At 42.8% G+C, this 17,624-nt stretch overlaps 1 protein-coding gene across 1 annotated transcript in view; it reads left to right on the top strand.

Annotated features, from left to right (window-relative positions):
* Positions 1-17,624, top strand: part of itga5 (integrin, alpha 5 (fibronectin receptor, alpha polypeptide)) — a 43,647-nt gene that overhangs the window by 12,432 nt on the left and 13,591 nt on the right. The window contains exons 3-21 of the mRNA XM_030769869.1: positions 4,915-5,015; positions 5,430-5,553; positions 5,979-6,040; positions 6,157-6,202; positions 6,308-6,439; positions 6,526-6,570; positions 6,991-7,034; positions 7,228-7,281; positions 8,244-8,296; positions 8,514-8,722; positions 8,856-9,047; positions 9,184-9,229; positions 9,464-9,577; positions 11,125-11,180; positions 11,850-12,007; positions 12,247-12,384; positions 15,093-15,160; positions 16,953-17,100; positions 17,513-17,605. Coding sequence (XP_030625729.1) covers positions 4,915-5,015; positions 5,430-5,553; positions 5,979-6,040; positions 6,157-6,202; positions 6,308-6,439; positions 6,526-6,570; positions 6,991-7,034; positions 7,228-7,281; positions 8,244-8,296; positions 8,514-8,722; positions 8,856-9,047; positions 9,184-9,229; positions 9,464-9,577; positions 11,125-11,180; positions 11,850-12,007; positions 12,247-12,384; positions 15,093-15,160; positions 16,953-17,100; positions 17,513-17,605 — 1,883 coding nt within the window. The remainder of the gene's footprint in view (positions 1-4,914; positions 5,016-5,429; positions 5,554-5,978; positions 6,041-6,156; positions 6,203-6,307; positions 6,440-6,525; positions 6,571-6,990; positions 7,035-7,227; positions 7,282-8,243; positions 8,297-8,513; positions 8,723-8,855; positions 9,048-9,183; positions 9,230-9,463; positions 9,578-11,124; positions 11,181-11,849; positions 12,008-12,246; positions 12,385-15,092; positions 15,161-16,952; positions 17,101-17,512; positions 17,606-17,624) is intronic.

The following is a 17,624-nucleotide window of genomic DNA, read 5'->3' on the forward strand; positions in this document are numbered from 1 at the left end:
TGAACGCTGTTTTCTGAACTCGGGTGCGGATCAAGGGACTGTACCCGAGTCCACCAGAAAACGGGGGTCTGGGGTACGGTTCACTTGAACTCGAGTGTGGTTCGCATTGGTGTGAAAGCTATCCAATCCAAAACCAGGAAGTAAACGCTATTGATGTGTAATTCATTTTTTTAATTAAATAAATCGCACTCGGGTATGGACCAGCCAAACGGACCAAGTGTGAAAGCAGCCTAAGTCTATACAGAGCTGATGGTGACAGAGAATTGCTGACTGGAAATGGGGTAAATGGAGAGGGCTTCTGTGGTAAAGGGAAGTCTACTCTGGTTTACTCTGTTGGTTGGTGAATATATGGTAACTTTAAGAGGACAATGATGGTAACATGGTTATCAATGGTATAGTGCTGCTGTTGATGCCTTATGGATGCCTCTGGAAGACGATTTGAGCTCAGTCATAGTATTTAACCCTATTATTACGCATATGGAAGAGGTTTGGTAAACTTTTCCCCAGATCAAATGTGAGCTGTTCAGACTTTTAAACATCCAGTGAAGCAAAGATAGCACCTTTTATGAAATATGAATGAATTAATTTTTTTCCAAAACTCCAGAATCAATGTGTTTAACAGCATTGTCAGAGTATACTCATCAGAACACACACACACGCATGCACATTCACACACACACACTCATACACGTGTGTATGCGCTTGCTCGCAGGTGCGCGCACACACACACGCGCGCACGCACACACACACACACACACACACACACACAGCCTAGTCCAAGACTGAAGTCGTTGTGAATGTGTAACATGTGTAAAGATCTAGTGTAGTGAAGAACTGTTGGCTTGTTTCCTGGGAATTCGAAGGCAGCATTAAAGTTCAAGCTGAAAAGTCTGCCCTGATTTACTGCCTCACATTCACTTTCTGCCAGATATATTCCACTCCATCTCAAACAGACCTATTTTCATTCGTTTTTGCAAAAACTCATGACTTTTTCTTTGTTTTCCTCACTATTTCTCTGCCTCTGTTCTAGACTAAGTGTTGGACATGTATACATCTTGGCACAAGACCACTTACTCTGATGCTGTGTAGAGTAGTCTCACTTTTGGGTGACTTTACTTGAAGGCTGCACAAAACATTTATAGAATCTTTTATGAAGCATTCATAACAAACCATATGAACACTTACAACAACTTAACCATTAGAACAATGCACACTAAGTATACAGAGTTCAGTACTACCACCTGTCATGTGTTCAGTATTCTGACTTCATCACTACAGCCTGTCATGCTAGTCTTAACCTGCTCACTGTGAGCCACTTACATTATGATGTCATAACTACATTGACTGAAATAAAATGGTCTGGAAGGGCTTTAATTTTGACATTTTCTTCATTCTAATGTGATATTTTACTCGACAACTTACAGATGTTGTTAGAATTCTCCAATAAAGTGGTTATGAATGTTCATACAGCTCTGATAGAGCACATTTATGGATGCTTTCTTTAAGATCCTGTGAATACTAATGGAAACATAATCCAAATAAAGTTTTCTGGAGTCTATTTTGCAGCATTGTGTTGTGGAGATGCAAACATCAACAGTTGCATAAGAGAGCGGAGATTAAATTGTATGTGTCAGACAGACTCTCCATTAATTACATTACTGGTTATTTTGATTGAATTTGAAACCCGAGACAGGAAAATAAAGGAAAGGCTAACTTCATTATGGTAACACTAAATGGCATCTGACATATTGTAGTGTCATACTTACTCTCCAAAGTTTATTTCTTTTTGAATGATCATCTAAGTAGATGTCATCAGCATGCCCAGTTAATCAGAGGCACCAACGCCTTTTTTTGGAAAGACATTTTTCTCTCTCAAAGGAACAGTTTATGTGTTGAAACTGTTTTTGTGATGTTAAATTCACATGTATGCAATGCATGTATTTACTTTTATTTGTTTTTATGTTAGCTGTAATTGTAATTCAAATGCCATCACACATGATGTTATACCAAATCACAACAGCCTAACCAATACAACAGCAGAGCTCTAACTTTTGACGTTGTTTAATGGTGGCCGCATATTGCTACTGCTAGATCTGGGAGTTTTTGAGAAAACAGCATCTTACCTACCTCCTGGTTCTGCTGGGCAGTGGCATAGTCTCTGAAATGCCCTCCCTCTCAAACTCCCTCGACCAATCTCTTTTACAAGAAGCTGAAGAGAGAAGAGAGAGGTTGGGTGATCAACAGTTGTCTGTCACCTGACCCCCTTCCTTTTCCTGTCTGATAAAGGAAGAGATTAGAATAAGCAAGAAGAGAGAGAGAGAGAGAGAGAGAGAGAGAGAGAGATCTCAGATTCTTGTCTCTACAGTTCTTCTTCCTCCCCCCCTGCACTCCTCAAGCAGGGGTTGACGGGATGACCGAATTTGACCATTTGTCTCATCTCTATGCCTTCTCCAACCCCCACCCAAAGCAAACCACTCTCATGGTATATATATAGACACACACACACACACACACACACACACAGATTTTGATCCTACACTAATGGCTGTGCTTGCACTCAGTTCAAAGAGAGGAACACCAGACCCCCACCCATGGCTGTCCCTGGAGAGCTGGCCTCAGAGAGGGAGTCATGTCCTGTTGCCTTGGCTTTGATGAAAGTCTATACATAGGATTAGCAGGAAGAGAGAGAACTGCAGTTTAAGAATTATAGGACTAAACTAAATGACTGTCCACATTTGTCTTGCACTGTAGTCCAATCAAGCTTTGAGAGACTGTCTTTGCAACTGAGGCAAAATCTTCTTTCTGTAATTGTAAATTAAAGCCAGACATTGTGCTATTCGACTGTGAACTTGTGTAAGGCTTTGAGCTGTTCGCATGACTGTTGTGAGCTGTTGTGAGAGAATAACTCAGGCCTGTGATGCTAACGCCAAAGGTCTTTCATGTCTGCTGCAGTCATACAGACCGCATTAAAACGATCCATCACTTTATTGGGTTAGGGTCATCACTTCATTGGGCGACACTGTGATTTGTGGTACGTACTTGAATGCCTGCCCCCCCCCCCCCCCCCCCCGCCCCACGTGTTCAGTGATGTTCACAGAACTGAGCACAATGCTGTGACTGTCATTGACCTTGCAGAGATGATCCATTTCAAATTATGCTCCGCTGAATTGCTCTGTGCAGAGCTGAGCTGTGAAGAAGTCTGTTGTAACAAAGACGCATATTTTCAGTGAGCTCTCTGATTTCAGTTTTGTTCAGCAACAAAAGCTTTATGTTTTTTTTCTTCGTGATGGCATGGTTTTTGATGTACTCATTAGGTCTCAGGGCTCCTTTTTCCCATGTGAGACATGCTGTGCTAGGCCAGTTTTGAGGCAAAACTATAAGAAGCTGAGCAGTCATCCTGCAATTCTCTGACATAGAAACGCTAACAGGAGCTTGGCTGTCATTTGTCAGTTTAAATCGTGGTGCCTCTTTTCCTTGGCAGAGATCAGAAGAAAGAAGAAGGGGGAAAAACAAGTGGGAAAAGGGGGAGAAAGAGAGGAATAGAGAGAGTCAGCTGGTGGCCTTAAGGCCCAGATTGTCTGTAATGTTATTAGAAGAGCCTAATCCTCACCGCTTTCCTACTGGGGAATCAAAGCTTCCAGAGAGAGAGAGAGAGGGCAAAGTGGAAAGAAAGGGAGGGAAGGAGGAAGGGAAGGAGAGTGTGATGGAGAAAGTGGGGTTAGAAAAGGGAAAGACAAGTTGTAGCGACGGTGGTGAATATGTGTGCAAAGAAAGGGAGCCATTGGACAAGGATGGATGTGAAGGAGAAATTAAGAGATGAGATGATGAGAAAGACAGAGATGGGGGTGGGAGTGGGGGAGAGGGGAGAGCAGGAGATATGCAGAGATGAAGATTAGGGTAGGTAGAGGACAGTAGAGACAACTGAACAGAGAGGAAGTGTGTGTGTGTGTGTGTGTGTGTGTGTGTGTAGGAGTAAAGCAGACGGATAGCTTACTGCTACAGCGCCAGAGCTCCTGTTTTCTTTGGATTGGAGTTTCTTGCGTTTTTTTTCTTCCCCCTCTCTCCTCAGTGAAGCTGAGCTAAGGCACTGTTCACCCAGATCTCCTCTGAACCAGATGAGCAAAGACTAAACCAGTAGAGGATGATGTTACAGGCCCTCCGTCTTACTCAGGCGGACCCACACACACACACACACACACACACACACACACACACACTCTTATTCACACATGCATCACTTTTACATCATCCGTGTAATTACGGTGCAACTGGAGAAATTTTTGCGGCAGACTCCAGTATTTGAGTGTGAGAAAGAAAACTGTTTGCTCTTGGCAGATGAGTACTCGAGCCAAAATCAGGGCTATGAAATTCCCAAAAGACATTTCTTGGATGCTGAGGTTCTTTCATCTAACAAGGATAACAACTTCCTACCTGAGCTGTTCATTGAAAAAGTATCTGAGTTACTCATAATGTTACCAGCTTTCACTCCATCTAAGAGACTCTGAGTTTGGGCTGCCCAACAGGTGTCATGTTTCAGTCGCAGTATGGCCATCTGCCTTCTCCCGTGGTCCTTCACTGCTCATCAAGTGGTGGCCATTGACATGTCTACCAGGTGGCTCGATCTATTGAGGGTCACTGAGGTCAAACCAGTGACTTGCCTGATGTCTATCACTAGGCAACTGGATCTCTGCAGGCTGAGGACTTAGCCTCTAGAAAGCCTTTCATTTCTTAGCTTTGGATGAGATTATTACCACTCTGTACATTTGGGCCTGGAACACCAGAGAGTCAAAATTAGCTGTGTGTGTCCATTCAGCTTCAGTCAACTTTTCATGAGCCTGTCCTGTTGCACTGGCATTGGTGTTGAGATGGGAGCAGTAGCCAGATTGCGTGCTAATGTTCTTTTGTGTCTTACAGGGGATCGCTCAGTCAAGCTGAATGACACAGTACATCAAGCAGAATTCAAGTCCCGTCAGTGGTTTGGGGCCACGGTGCGTTCCCATGATAACATGATCCTGGTAAGACACAGTATAGTTTACTTTTTACCACTTATTCATCCGGACTGGTATAGCTCTGTTTCCAGTGGTAGCTGTGGTTATCTTGTTTTCCTGTACCATAACTGAACCTTGTGACTGCTTGGTTCCGATTACCTCAGCATTTGAGATGTCTGTAACATCAAAACCAAGGTGTTGGAGTTTTCTTGGATTAACTGAGGCTGACCTGGACACCTCTGCATGTTTACTTTACTCCAGATGTAACACTGACCTCTCTCAGGGTCCTCAAGGAGCTCAGCTGTTCGTGTGTGTGTGTGCATGCAATTATATGTGTGTGCAAGCCCATGTGAGCGTGTGTGTATGTGTGTGTGTGTGAGTTTGCATGTCTGTGTTACCGTGGCAGTGAACTCTTAAGTTCTCTTCCCACTTTTCCGGCAGGCTTGTGCTCCACTGTATTCCTGGAGGACAGGGCAGGATGAGGCACACTCGGATACCACTGGATCCTGTTATCTGTCTGTGGAAAACTTTACCAAGTTTGTTGAGTATGCCCCTTGTCGAACAGGTAGGCCTTTCATGCCATGCAGAGTGCTGTCAAACTGGCTATATATCATAGATTCATCACAGTTACATAGAGAAAGATATGAGCACTGGACAGCAATCTCACCTCGTCTATTTTCCAGTGCTTATTTTTTAGCTTATTTTTAGCAATGTGTGAGTGTGTGTATGTGATTTATCTGCATTTGCTCATTGTTCGCATTTGCTCTTTGTCTTATTTTTGAAACAGCTTGGCTTTTAAAAAGTTTACATCTTCAGGTGAAAAGGCAGTATTTTCTCTGTTTCTTTGTAGAGTAGTGGCTTAAGTAGATATTCGTTTAAACAAAATAAGTAAATAGATAAAAATAAAAAGCTTTGTTTTGGTTATGGCTCTGTGTGTGTGTGTGTGTGAATGGAGTTGGTGTAACTGACTTCTTTACTTCTCTGCTCCAGAATTCCATGGGGAAAAGGGCCAAGGCTACTGTCAGGGAGGATTTAGCGCTGATTTTACCAAGGTAAAGATCACTTTTATCAGAGATCACTTTTTTTGCTCTTCCATGCTCATGTGAAGGCCATGTTTATGTGAGAATGGTTCCTGGGTAAACAGTTGCTGTCTTTGATCATATTATAGGATGGAAAGGTGGTTCTTGGAGGACCTGGTAGCTACTTTTGGCAAGGTAGAGCACTTGGAAACCTTGAACTCCTTATCTGTCTATACTGTGTGAAGCTGTTGAGCAGCATGGAGGGATCCAGTGATTAACCACTCCATGTCCACCCACCAGGTCAGGTCATCTCGGCAGTGAAGGAGGAGATCATCAAGGCTTACTACCCAGACTACTTCTTGACTAGTGTAACGGGCCAGATTCAAACCATGCAGAAATCTTCAGTGACAAATTTTGACGACAACTACATGGGTGAGTTGTTCAGTTTCACTGTTGTATGGTGTAAAAGAAAACTGTATGAATGGAACAGTTAACATTTGTTGGACTCTTTGTTGTAGGTTACTCTGTTGCTGTTGGCGAGTTCAGTGGTGATGACCAGGAAGGTGAATACTGTGCCACTAAATGCACACACTCACATGGCGCACACGCACATGCACATACGCACGCACACACACGCATGCACACACACACACACACACACACATATGCATATGCACACTTCAAGTTATCATGTTATGGCAAATAGTAGTTGTTCAATAAAGCATTAAGTTATACTCAGTAACTGAATATAGATTTTTAACAAAGCTATTATGTGGAGATAAAAAAAAAAACTTTTGAAAGAAAGATTATGTTATACCAGTTCTCTGAACCAATTATGAAAATTCCAGCCAATAAGAGCCAAAACTTTAAAGGCTGGGCTTCCTGGAGACATTTCCATGTTTCCATCCCTAAATCGTCATTTTTTTTTCCATTTTGATTTTTATGGCCTCTTTTAATTTCCTCTCCGTCTGCTTGTCTCTTAGATTTTGTGACTGGTATTCCCAGAGGAGTCCGACTGCACGGGCAGGTTAGAAACCTTTCCCCTGTTTTTCACTCACCCACAAACACAGTGAAAGACGAGTTAACAGAGCTATGAAGCAGTGACGGATTAATAGTTTTCTTTTTCTCCATCCTCATTGCTGTTGTTCCAGGGCTGACTCATTGAGAAGTAAGTGTCTACAGAGTTTCTTTTTCCTCTCTGGTCTTTTTTTTTTTTTCAGGTGTCCATACTAAATGGCACACTACACTCTCTGAAGACCTTCACTGGAGAACAGGTGAGTCTTCACTCTCCACTGTAGGTCAAAGTTGAGAGATTGCTTTTTCAATAGATTTCCGTGTTTTATTTTTCTCTTTCACATGACTGAATATAGTTGATAATGCTTGCTTTAGTTATTCAACATAACTGCAACTCTCTTTGCCATACACAACTTTGTCCCATGACTTTGTCCACAGGCCCACAGGCTCTAATGCTCTGATGATTTTAACAAAATTATTTCCTTTACAAGATTCTGTTAACTGGGCTTTAGTGCTCTGTGGTAAGCCGTAAAGCACAATCATTTAAGCAAGAACTCAGGGGCAATTTGCACAAATGAGCCCCACGGTTTTGCAAATGGAAACTGTGCAAGCACCTTTTTTTTTCTTTTTTTTTCTTTTGAACATGCTGATTGTTTCAGCTGAATAAATACAATCAAAAACGGTCTATGTTTGCTTACTTAAGCACTCACGGATTTTTATGACATTTCTGCCTCTCACAAAGATTTCTGTTTGTGCTCTCAAAAAAAAAAAAAGAAAGGAAAAAAGGGAGAACAATGGTTTGGATTTGGGAATGAACATGACAACGAGAGCTTATTTATCAAATTGTATAAATATACATGCAGTCATCTGACAGAAGACAAAGTGTCTGTGCTATCTCTGATAAAAGTTATGAGAGTATTGGAGTGGAGTGGAATTGGAGACTGCATCTTACCACACATTAGGCTTTTCTAATGACTGCTGAGTTTGTTTGTCTTTTGGATTTGACATACAGTGCTTGTCTTCAAGGTGATTTGACTGAAAGTTATGCAGTATAAATATTGATAAACACAGAGGTCTCTCTTGGCATAACTGTATGCCAGAGTTGTTCAATATACACTGTTTGCGCAGTCAGATTTCTATACTTATGACCAGAGTTTGTTGAGACAGGAATGATGACTGGCTCTTGTGCAAGACATTAACCATCTACTTCCATGTATCTTAGATGGGGTCCTATTACGGTTACTCATTAGCAACCACGGACATCAACAGCGACGGGTGAGTTCTACTGGAAATCAGATAGTGTGGACATGCATTTTACCTCAGCTGTAGAGGATTCTCTTGCCAGCTGTACACATATTCTTTATTCTTGTTCTCTTAACAACTGGCCCAAGTTTGATCATTTAACCAATCATAAATGAACAGCTCTAGGAGTATGCATTGTACAGGTATGTCTGTATATACACTGGCTGATTTTCATGGTACGGTTTTCTAGGTTGATGGACCTGCTGGTGGGTGCTCCCATGTTCATGGTGCGAGACTCAGACGGTCGTCTGGAGGAGCTTGGCCGGGTCTATGTGTACCTGCAGAAAGGCCCTCTTGACCTCACACCCCAACTACCTCAGCTGACCGGAACCCAGGTGTTTGGGCGGTTCGGCAGCTCCATCGCTCCCTTGGGGGACCTCAATCAGGACGGTTTCAACGGTGAGAGGGAGCATTTACTAATGTCTTATTCTACACGTTCCCTCCCACTCCTCCACCCATCTGTCTATCCATCCATTTTCCCATTCATCAGTAAATAAGGGAAAATCCTTTTATCATCTATTCATTCCTCTAGATGTGGCCATTAGCTGTCCATTTGGTGGGGAGGACAAACAAGGACTGGTCCTAATCTACAATGGACATGCTGGAGGTCTCAGGGACAAACCATCTCAGGTGATATCAGGCCAGTGGGCCTCTGCATCTCTGCCTGCCAGCTTTGGGTTTGCCCTGCGGGGGAACAAAGACTTGGATGGCAATGGTTATCCAGGTGAGAACTTGGACTGGAGGAACATGCTTCACAGTCAGTAACATGGCTTGTTGTCAAATGTAACCTCACAGAATATGAAGTCCAGCTGTCATTTCATAACTGGTCTATTATGATTTTTTTTTTTTTTTTACTTCAGATCTCATCGTGGGAGCATTCGGAGCTGACAAAGCAATCCTTTACCGGTACGCTCCCTCATACAAAAAATAAATGAATAAGTAAATGAATAAACAACAACAACAATAATAATAATAAGCCATGCTCAGACCTCTGAGTTTGCTGTTTTTCTGTACTGGATCTCTAGCTGGTTTTGTTCCAGCTCTGGGCATCAAGCAGAATTAAACATAACATATTTTGGATAATTTGCATTTGTAAAATATGGGAGAGTGGTGATGGTGTTCTTCTAACCCTGTTTATAGGTCACGACCCATAGTGAACACCAGTGCCACCTTATCCATCAACCCAACCATGATCAACCCAGAGGAGAAGACCTGCACGATAAGCAAAGACAACGAGAGTATGTCTGTGCCATGGTACGTCTGCCCTGTTCACTTCAGTATTTTGGAAACTGAAGATGCCAAATGCTAATTGTATATTCTTAATCCTGTAGTCTTTCCCATTAAGAACTGCAGCGCCCCATCACTAATTATAGTACATTATAAGGTTTTTTGTCTATCCATTTATCCAGGCATTCATTTAACATGTGATAACAGTTTACAAAAAACTTTTGTTCAACAGGTGATCTTAATGAAAAAGAGTTGTGGTATAGCCAGATATCAAATCAGTTTAAACTGAGGGTGTGGCCTTTCTGTGTGAGAATTTAGAAGAATGTTTTAGCTAGAAAGACGGAGAGAACATGATATGTCTCTCTCTTTTCATAGTCTAGTTCTACAGCAGTGTGTTTTGAAAAGTGCATCCTATGGAATCCCTTCATCGATGTGATATGGTTGAGTCTGCTCAAATGTCTGCCTTCCGCCTGCTCTGCTTCACAAGGGGAAACTTTGTGTACACATGTGTCTTGATTACAGCATGTTGCCCAGCAACGGAGCGGTTGGTGGGGCCAGAGGGTGGGGTGTAAAGAGGGAGGGAGGTAAGGAAAGAGGGAGGAATGGAGGGGAACTGGCAGTGGTTTTGAATGAGATATTGTTTAGCGGTGGAACACAGCTGGGAAACATCAGGACACACAGGAGCGCTACGCGTGTGTGAGCACAAGCACAGACGCACGCACACACACACACATACATAAACACACATACACACATATAAAATCACACATGGGAGCACAAATGCTTATGTACAAGAGGGACAGTCTTACCAAGGAGAAACCATATTTACTGCTGCACAAATTAAAATCCGTCTTGACAGTCAGTCTTAACTTGTGAATTTGCCTTCATTTTCATGTTATTCTTTCACTCTATTTGCCCCACTTCTTTTTACTGTTTATTTTTTAAACACGTCCTGCTTTTATTTTTTGTGTCAAGCAGCTTTTCCTTTCCTCTCTGTGTTTTTTCTTTCTATTTTCCTTTCTCTCTTTCTCTCCCTCCCCCTTAACCTGATGCTACTCATGTTGTAAAGGGAGAGGGGTTTGGATGTGATATTTGGCTGTGATGACTCGCTGATGTCATGCATCTTACGAGAACATTTCAGACCGATGTGCACACACACTCCCTTCTCCACCGTCCCTGTCGTTACAACACCGAAGCCCGCGCGTTTTCAGCCTCCTCTCTGTAACTGAGCAGACACAGGAGGAGGGAGATAAAACACTCCTCACCAAGCCAAGCCAGTCCTCTGATATCACTGCTGTGCTCAGTGTAGTCCATCATTCTGTGATGTGCCGTGGAGCTCTCTCAGATTTCAAGCACTGAAATATACAAAAAACTCAAAGAGAGATGAAGAGAGCAGTGATATCTGTCCCCTGATAAGCAGAGAGGTGAGAAACCTAGGGCAGGAGTACAGTTTTCGCAGTTAGGAGATGGATAGTTGTGTGCGGGCGTGCATGTACACGTACTTGCGTTCACTCCTTACTCTTAGTGCATATGCTACTCTCACCATGCCTCAATCCTCTGCTGCTTTTCAACAGTGTCAACCTGAGTTTCTGCCTCGCCGCCAGTGGGAAACACCTTCCAGATAATTTAGGTGAGCCAACACACCATATCTGCCTCTGACTGTCTGTGTATGTTAGATCTCTGTTTATAAATATGAAGACATATTTATAACAGACACCACTGGGTGTTAGTTAGGACACTGACGGGATGTTTTTAATTTATTACCACTGTGATAATGTTAGTCTGTTATTTTGGAAGCAAGTTTTCAGACCTGACCTGCATTTGAAGCCTGATCACGCCCGTATTTCTTCATCCCTTTTTTATTAGCTTTCCGGTCCACTCTGCGGGCCCCTCTTTGTTCGAATGTAACCTTCACAACATAATTTCTCTCTAATTATCTTCGTGCTATGCACTTGTCTGTGACTCTTACTGCCATTATGTGGAGCTTGGCGAGGCCAGATGCTGGCACTGAGTGCATACAATAACTTTCTCGCACATGTTTGCATTTCAACACAGGTGTCTGACCATTAGCTTTACATGGAAAACACACACACAAACACACACACACAAAACCATATGTAGTCTACTTTATTTCCCTCATTTGTTTTTAAACAGTGCCCAGCAGATTTCTAAACCTGTCAAATACCTGAAAAATGTGCACGAAGATTATTTGTCCGCAAATGTTGCCGTCACTCAAAATTATATATTATTTCCTTGGCCAATGACAGATTGTTCTGAGTGTTTGCTTTGTTTTTTGTAGCATTCAATGTGGAGGTACAGTTGGACAGTCACAAGCAGAAACAGAAGGGAGCGGTAAGGAGGGCCCTATTTCTGGACTCGGAGCAGCCCAGTCTTCAGAAGAGCATGGTGGTGCCTAAAGGGGCCAGAGTCTGTCATGACACCAAGATTTATCTACGGGTAAGGATACCTGTGACTTTAGCCAAGTCTGTTCTTTTGCCCTTTAACATAGTCATTAGCCATTTACCCCTGATCTTGCAAGTGTGTCTAACCCCAACATGCACAGCTGTTTGTGTTGTAAATAAAACGTGATGAATTGTATCAGATGGTGAAGTAAGCAGTGTTGAGTGTTGTTGAGTAATGTTGTATCTCTGATGAGGTGCTAAGATGATGATCTGTTTTTGTGTGATTGAGTGCAGGATGAGAAGGAGTTTAGGGATAAGCTCTCCCCCATTGTGGTATCCGTGGACTTTGGTCTGAATCCCCATGCTGCTGCAGACAAACATGGCCTGAGACCCATCCTCAGCTACCAGACTGCTCAACTCATCGAACAGAAGGTATCCAAAAAACTCCACCGAACTGACATAACACGAGAACCCTTTTTATCCAAACCTATTTCTGCCCTGACGTTTTTGTCTGGATTAACTTAAGTTTAATGACCTTTTATATCTGAACAGTCAGTCCATTGGCTGTACACTCACTCAGACCTGATGGCAGTTATTTTACCCAGAACTCCTCTCTACCCCCTGAGGCTTTGTTACCTCTGCATTTTCCAAGCATACATCTGGGAAGTGCTCCAAAGGCTCTGGGTGCCCCCCCTCCTGAAATAAGGGGGGAAAATGTTAAGCATGTACAACAGAGAAATTTTCACTGTTCCAGCAGGAGTAGTCTTTCAGGTCTTTTTGGGTAATGATCCCTAAGAGACGCGTTCCAGGGGTGTTTGCACACCCCTTGCGGGTTAATAGATTTTTTTTTTGGGTGGAACCCTCTGAAGGCCGTATGTCATCTGGTCAGGATTTGTTTGGATTTTGCCAGTTTTCTTCTGGCAGCAGACAGCTGGCAAACCCAGCTCAACGTGTGGGTCGCTTTTAACTGGGCCACGCACCATATGTAAACCAATGTCAGAAACCAGCAGTTTGGGGAAAATTCTTGGAAATGAATCCTCACTTTGATTTTTGTTCTTGCATCTCAGTTTCACCCCCCCCTTTTTTCCCCCCAAAGGGCAAAAAGTGCTCCCTCTAAATGATTGGCTAAATGAAGCTGTAGATTAAATGTGGTGTCTTATTGTGTTGGAATCAGCTTCACCGGGGGTCAAAGGTAAGATTCTTTCAAAGAAAGAAGCAGTCACAGTGTGGTGCAAAAGCCATCTGTCAAGGCTGGGGAGAGAACATGCTTCAGCTATAAACCTCATACTAAGATATATGTCTTTGAAAGCACACCATGCAAATAGAGCACTTTATAAACACAGAGCTGGTTAGAGATAGAACCACGGGACCAAAGGCCACAGTTGGACACATACCTTCATTTTTTTTATTTTTATTGATGAACGTGAATGGAAGAGTGTATGTAGTGTGTGCTTTAGGGGTTCTCTGGATGCCCTGTGTGAAAAAGAAAAAAAAATACAGTGCGCTGTGTGAAAATAAGAGATCGTCGATGCCTCTCAGTGGCTTTTTCTCTCAACAACTAATACGCTCCACATGCTTGTTGGGAGCTCCATAACGGATTTGCAAAAACAGCACTAAGACTACCATGAGGCTCCTCCAAGGCACAGAGACACATTCCAGTTCTATAAAACACACTCACAACACACACACACGCACACACGCACTCACAACACATACATACTGACACACACACACACACGTCACAATATCTTTCTTTGTCTGCTTTTCCTGGATTTTTTTGTCTCTAATTGCACAGGCTCATTATCCTGTAAGACCACCTCCCAAACCCAGGAACTGTCTTTCACTCAGTCCTGCCTGCTGTTTTTTTGCAGACTTCACATGGGCTAACCATAGCATATCAGAGCTAACTGTAATACCTGCTGTTCCTGGTGACCTAACCCAAGGTTTTTATTTTCCATTCAGAATGTTCCATTTGGTTATACATGGCATTTCCATTAAAAAATGAAAGCGATTTATGGGTTGGTGTAATACTCTTTGGTGATCTTAATATTTTGTAAGTTGCTGATTTTTCTTGGCTCACTGTCTACTGTTGATGTTGTTTAGCTGCAGCAATTCCCGTAAATAGCTTTTTTCCCCCCCTGCTGTGAAGTCAAAGACGGAGGCAGCACATGGCTCGGAGTGAAATGTGGTGGAAGCCACCCTGCCCTAATTAGAACCCCTGGGCTCTGTGATTACAGAGAAGGATGCCTCATTCTTTCTAATCTCTTACTCTATTTTTTTTTTTTTTTATCTTCCATGTCATTCATGTCACCCCTCAAACATGCCGCACCATGGTTGCATGCAGGACCAGTTGCACTATGGCAGGACTTTCCCGCCTTTCTATGTCTACCGAGTCTTGGTCCCCCTTAGTTTTATCTGGAGTGGTATATTGTTCCTCTGCCTCACTCCCCGAGTGATCCCTCCTGCTGGCTGACTTGGACTGACATGTGTTTGGTGTTGTTTGTTGTGCTGGGTGGCGTCACGTGTGGTGAGAGTGTGGATGGCCATTGGCTGGCTGTGATGTGGTTGGCTGGCAGGGGGTTTGGGATGGTGGTTCTGTGGAACACATCAGCAAATACCAGTGCATTATGACACAGCTTCTCATAATCTGCCCAGCTGCTCTTCAGATCCAGCCCTCTATTCTCACAACAGTCACCCTAAGGAACTAAGTACAGAGTTACCATTATACAGCAAACGTGCGAATGTTAGCAAATGAAGGCACTAATGAGAGGGCAAAGGCCGTTTCTACTAAAAGAGGACATCAGTTGGTATTGATGAATGTCTAGATGCTTTATGAATAATGAATAATGCTCTGTGTGGAAATCTGCCTGCTAGAACTGTGTGAGTGCATTTAAAGGTCTTTAAGGGGTCACACCTGAATGAAACGGTGGGTTTGGTGAAGTGGACACATCATTGCCAAACTGCCAAAACGGTCTCACTGTTTAGCATGTCAGAGCACAGGAAGTGACTCTGCACTTTTTGTGCTCACCTTAACGGCTGCCTTTGCTCATGCTGAATGCACGCACCTTTCATTCTTCTTCTCCATCCTTTTCTGTTTTCTCACCTTTTTTTCTTACCCTCCTGACTTTCTCATATTTCAGGCCCAGATTTTGCTGGACTGCGGAGATGACAACATCTGTGTCCCCGACCTTAAACTGTCAGTGCATGGGTAAGATATCTGGCTGGGACCTACCCTCACTTACACTGTTAAGACAAATTAGGTAGCCGTAAACTTTAGACTTTACCAGTGGGGATGTGGAAAAGAAAATCTCACATTTCTGACAGTTGGAAAATGAGAAAGGGATGCTTTGTGCCACTATGTTTTTGATAAATGAAACAGTTTACAACTTACTGTCTTGGTCAAGAAATCAGAATTCAGTCAGTAGTCAAAGTATTCCAAAGTGAAAGTGGAACAGCACCCGCATGCATGGACATATGTAGCAAAAACAGGAAGGAGGACTGTTGTACAGGTATTAGGAATGGTTGTTGGTCTGTGAGGATAGATGAAAGAGCTCACTTTGGAAAGTTTAGTTGTCTCTGCTAGACTTATTTTTATAGCACACACTCTGCCTCACTTTGATATCAGAAATGTGCAGGCTTGCAAAAATGACTGCTCCTCCCTTTGGCTTACCTAAAGATATTTATGTTTCTTTGGACACCGCTACAATATAGATGACTTAGACTTAAGCTGTTGTTAATATAGGATATCTGTAGTATGTGGGCAGTGAGTAAAGCTGTTTAACATACTGGATAACTGAGATATCCTATAAGTGATTGCCAGAGTACATTGTACAAAATGAATAACTTTAATAGTGGCTTAGGGAATTGGTTCATGTGGTATTTTGACCATACTGTGAAGTCAGGGCATACTCACGGTCTCATTTTGATCCTCTCTCTGCCCGTGCATGTAACCTGTGATGACATTAGCCCTCTTGGGTTCTAGGGTTTGTAACCTGTGACATTATCCCTTTTTCTGTTCTAGAGTTAGAATTTGTTGTCAGGGTTTTCCAGATTTCACTGTTCCCTTTCACTCTTTCCAACTACACAAACAAACACTGATTTAATGCTGTTTCCATGCAGCTTTCAGTGCAACTGGATGTGAGTTGGAAAATAAATCTTCAAAGAGTCAGCAGTGTCTTTATATGCAGAGCAATCAAAGTTACACTTCAAAGCAATGATTTATGGATTGGTAGAGCACAGATTTGAAAGAGTGCTGATCGTCGGCCTGAATTAAAAGTCTTTTTAACATGGCGCTGAGCTAGTGTTTGGAAAGCGTAGCATTGGGAACTCATGCAGAGGAGCACTGACGTTTGGAATATTGTCCTCTCTGCTTCCTCTGTGCTGCCTTACGAAGCCAGAGTGTAATTGGAAGCGTCTGTGTGGCCCTCACATGGAATTTCTCATTGTGTTCAGAGCTGTAGAAAAAAGGAGGGAGGAGGAAAGGAGTGCAGAGTATAAAGAAATGGACAAGAGGAAGGAGGTGGAGTTTTGCAATCCTGCTTTCTGATTCATCATTTGTACGACTTTATTGCTACACTGGAAAATAGAGAGAGAGAGAGAGAGAGAGAGAGAGAGAGTGTGTAATGAAGAAAAAGAGGGGGAGGATGAACTTCTGGCAAGATGGATCTTCCTCCTGCCATCTGGGATGCATCCTGACTCTAAATCTGCTGGACGTGTAGAACACAGTGTGCGACTGAGCAGGAGAGATGAATTGATTTTTGGTTCATAAGCCCAAGAATAGCAGAGCAGAAACACATAGGTGAAGGTTTGCATTTGTTGGGTTAATTTACAGCGCATTTACCACAGTGTGTGTCACTGCACTGGCCAAATTCAACTGTTTTCTGCTGCTCACCTTTGTTTATGTTTTGTTCATTTAACAAATTGCCCTTTGACTCTATCAGCAGTAAAACACCAGCTCAAATGTGTATTTCACCTCTTTTTTTCTCGGGGTGGGGCTCTAGAGACAGGAAGGAAGTGTACATGGGTGATGAAAACTCACTGACCCTGACCTTCAATGCAAGGAATGATGGGGGAGGGGCATACGAGGCCGAGCTGTACGTGGTCTTACCTCCTGAAGCTGACTACAGCGGAATAGCCCGAAATAACGAAGTGAGTTACCTGAGAGCTCCGGGTATTTGATGCCAGGATAACATGCCCAGCCTTTTCCTTTGACATATGTTTAAAATTAGGTTCAATAGGACCTTGTTCATTCATAAACAGCCTTGGAGACTTCTCTGTTAGCGAGATTATGGAGGGTAGGTTCTGTATGTAGATAAGATGACACAAATTACTGATAATCTGTAGAGGAAGATACTGTCTCTCACAGCTCTGTAACACTAGATAACGCTATGTTATCATTGTTCAAGTGTCAGCCAATTAATCCCTCTACGAAATTTCAGTATTTAACCAAACTGTGAAGTAATTCATCACATTTAATCCTCTTGAGCCTGTGTTTTTGTTCTTTTTCACTGACTGTTGTATTTTGTGTTGGTGCTATGGTCTTTTTTTGGTTCCTTTTCAGAGTCTGGCCCAGCTGACCTGCAGCTATGAAACAGAGAATCAAACTCGTTACCTCAGCTGTGACTTGGGCAACCCCATGAAATCTGGCACCAGTGTAAGTACCAGGAACATGA

The sequence above is a fragment of the Chanos chanos genome, chromosome 3 (genome assembly GCF_902362185.1).
Source record: "Chanos chanos chromosome 3, fChaCha1.1, whole genome shotgun sequence".
Taxonomy (NCBI): domain Eukaryota; kingdom Metazoa; phylum Chordata; class Actinopteri; order Gonorynchiformes; family Chanidae; genus Chanos; species Chanos chanos.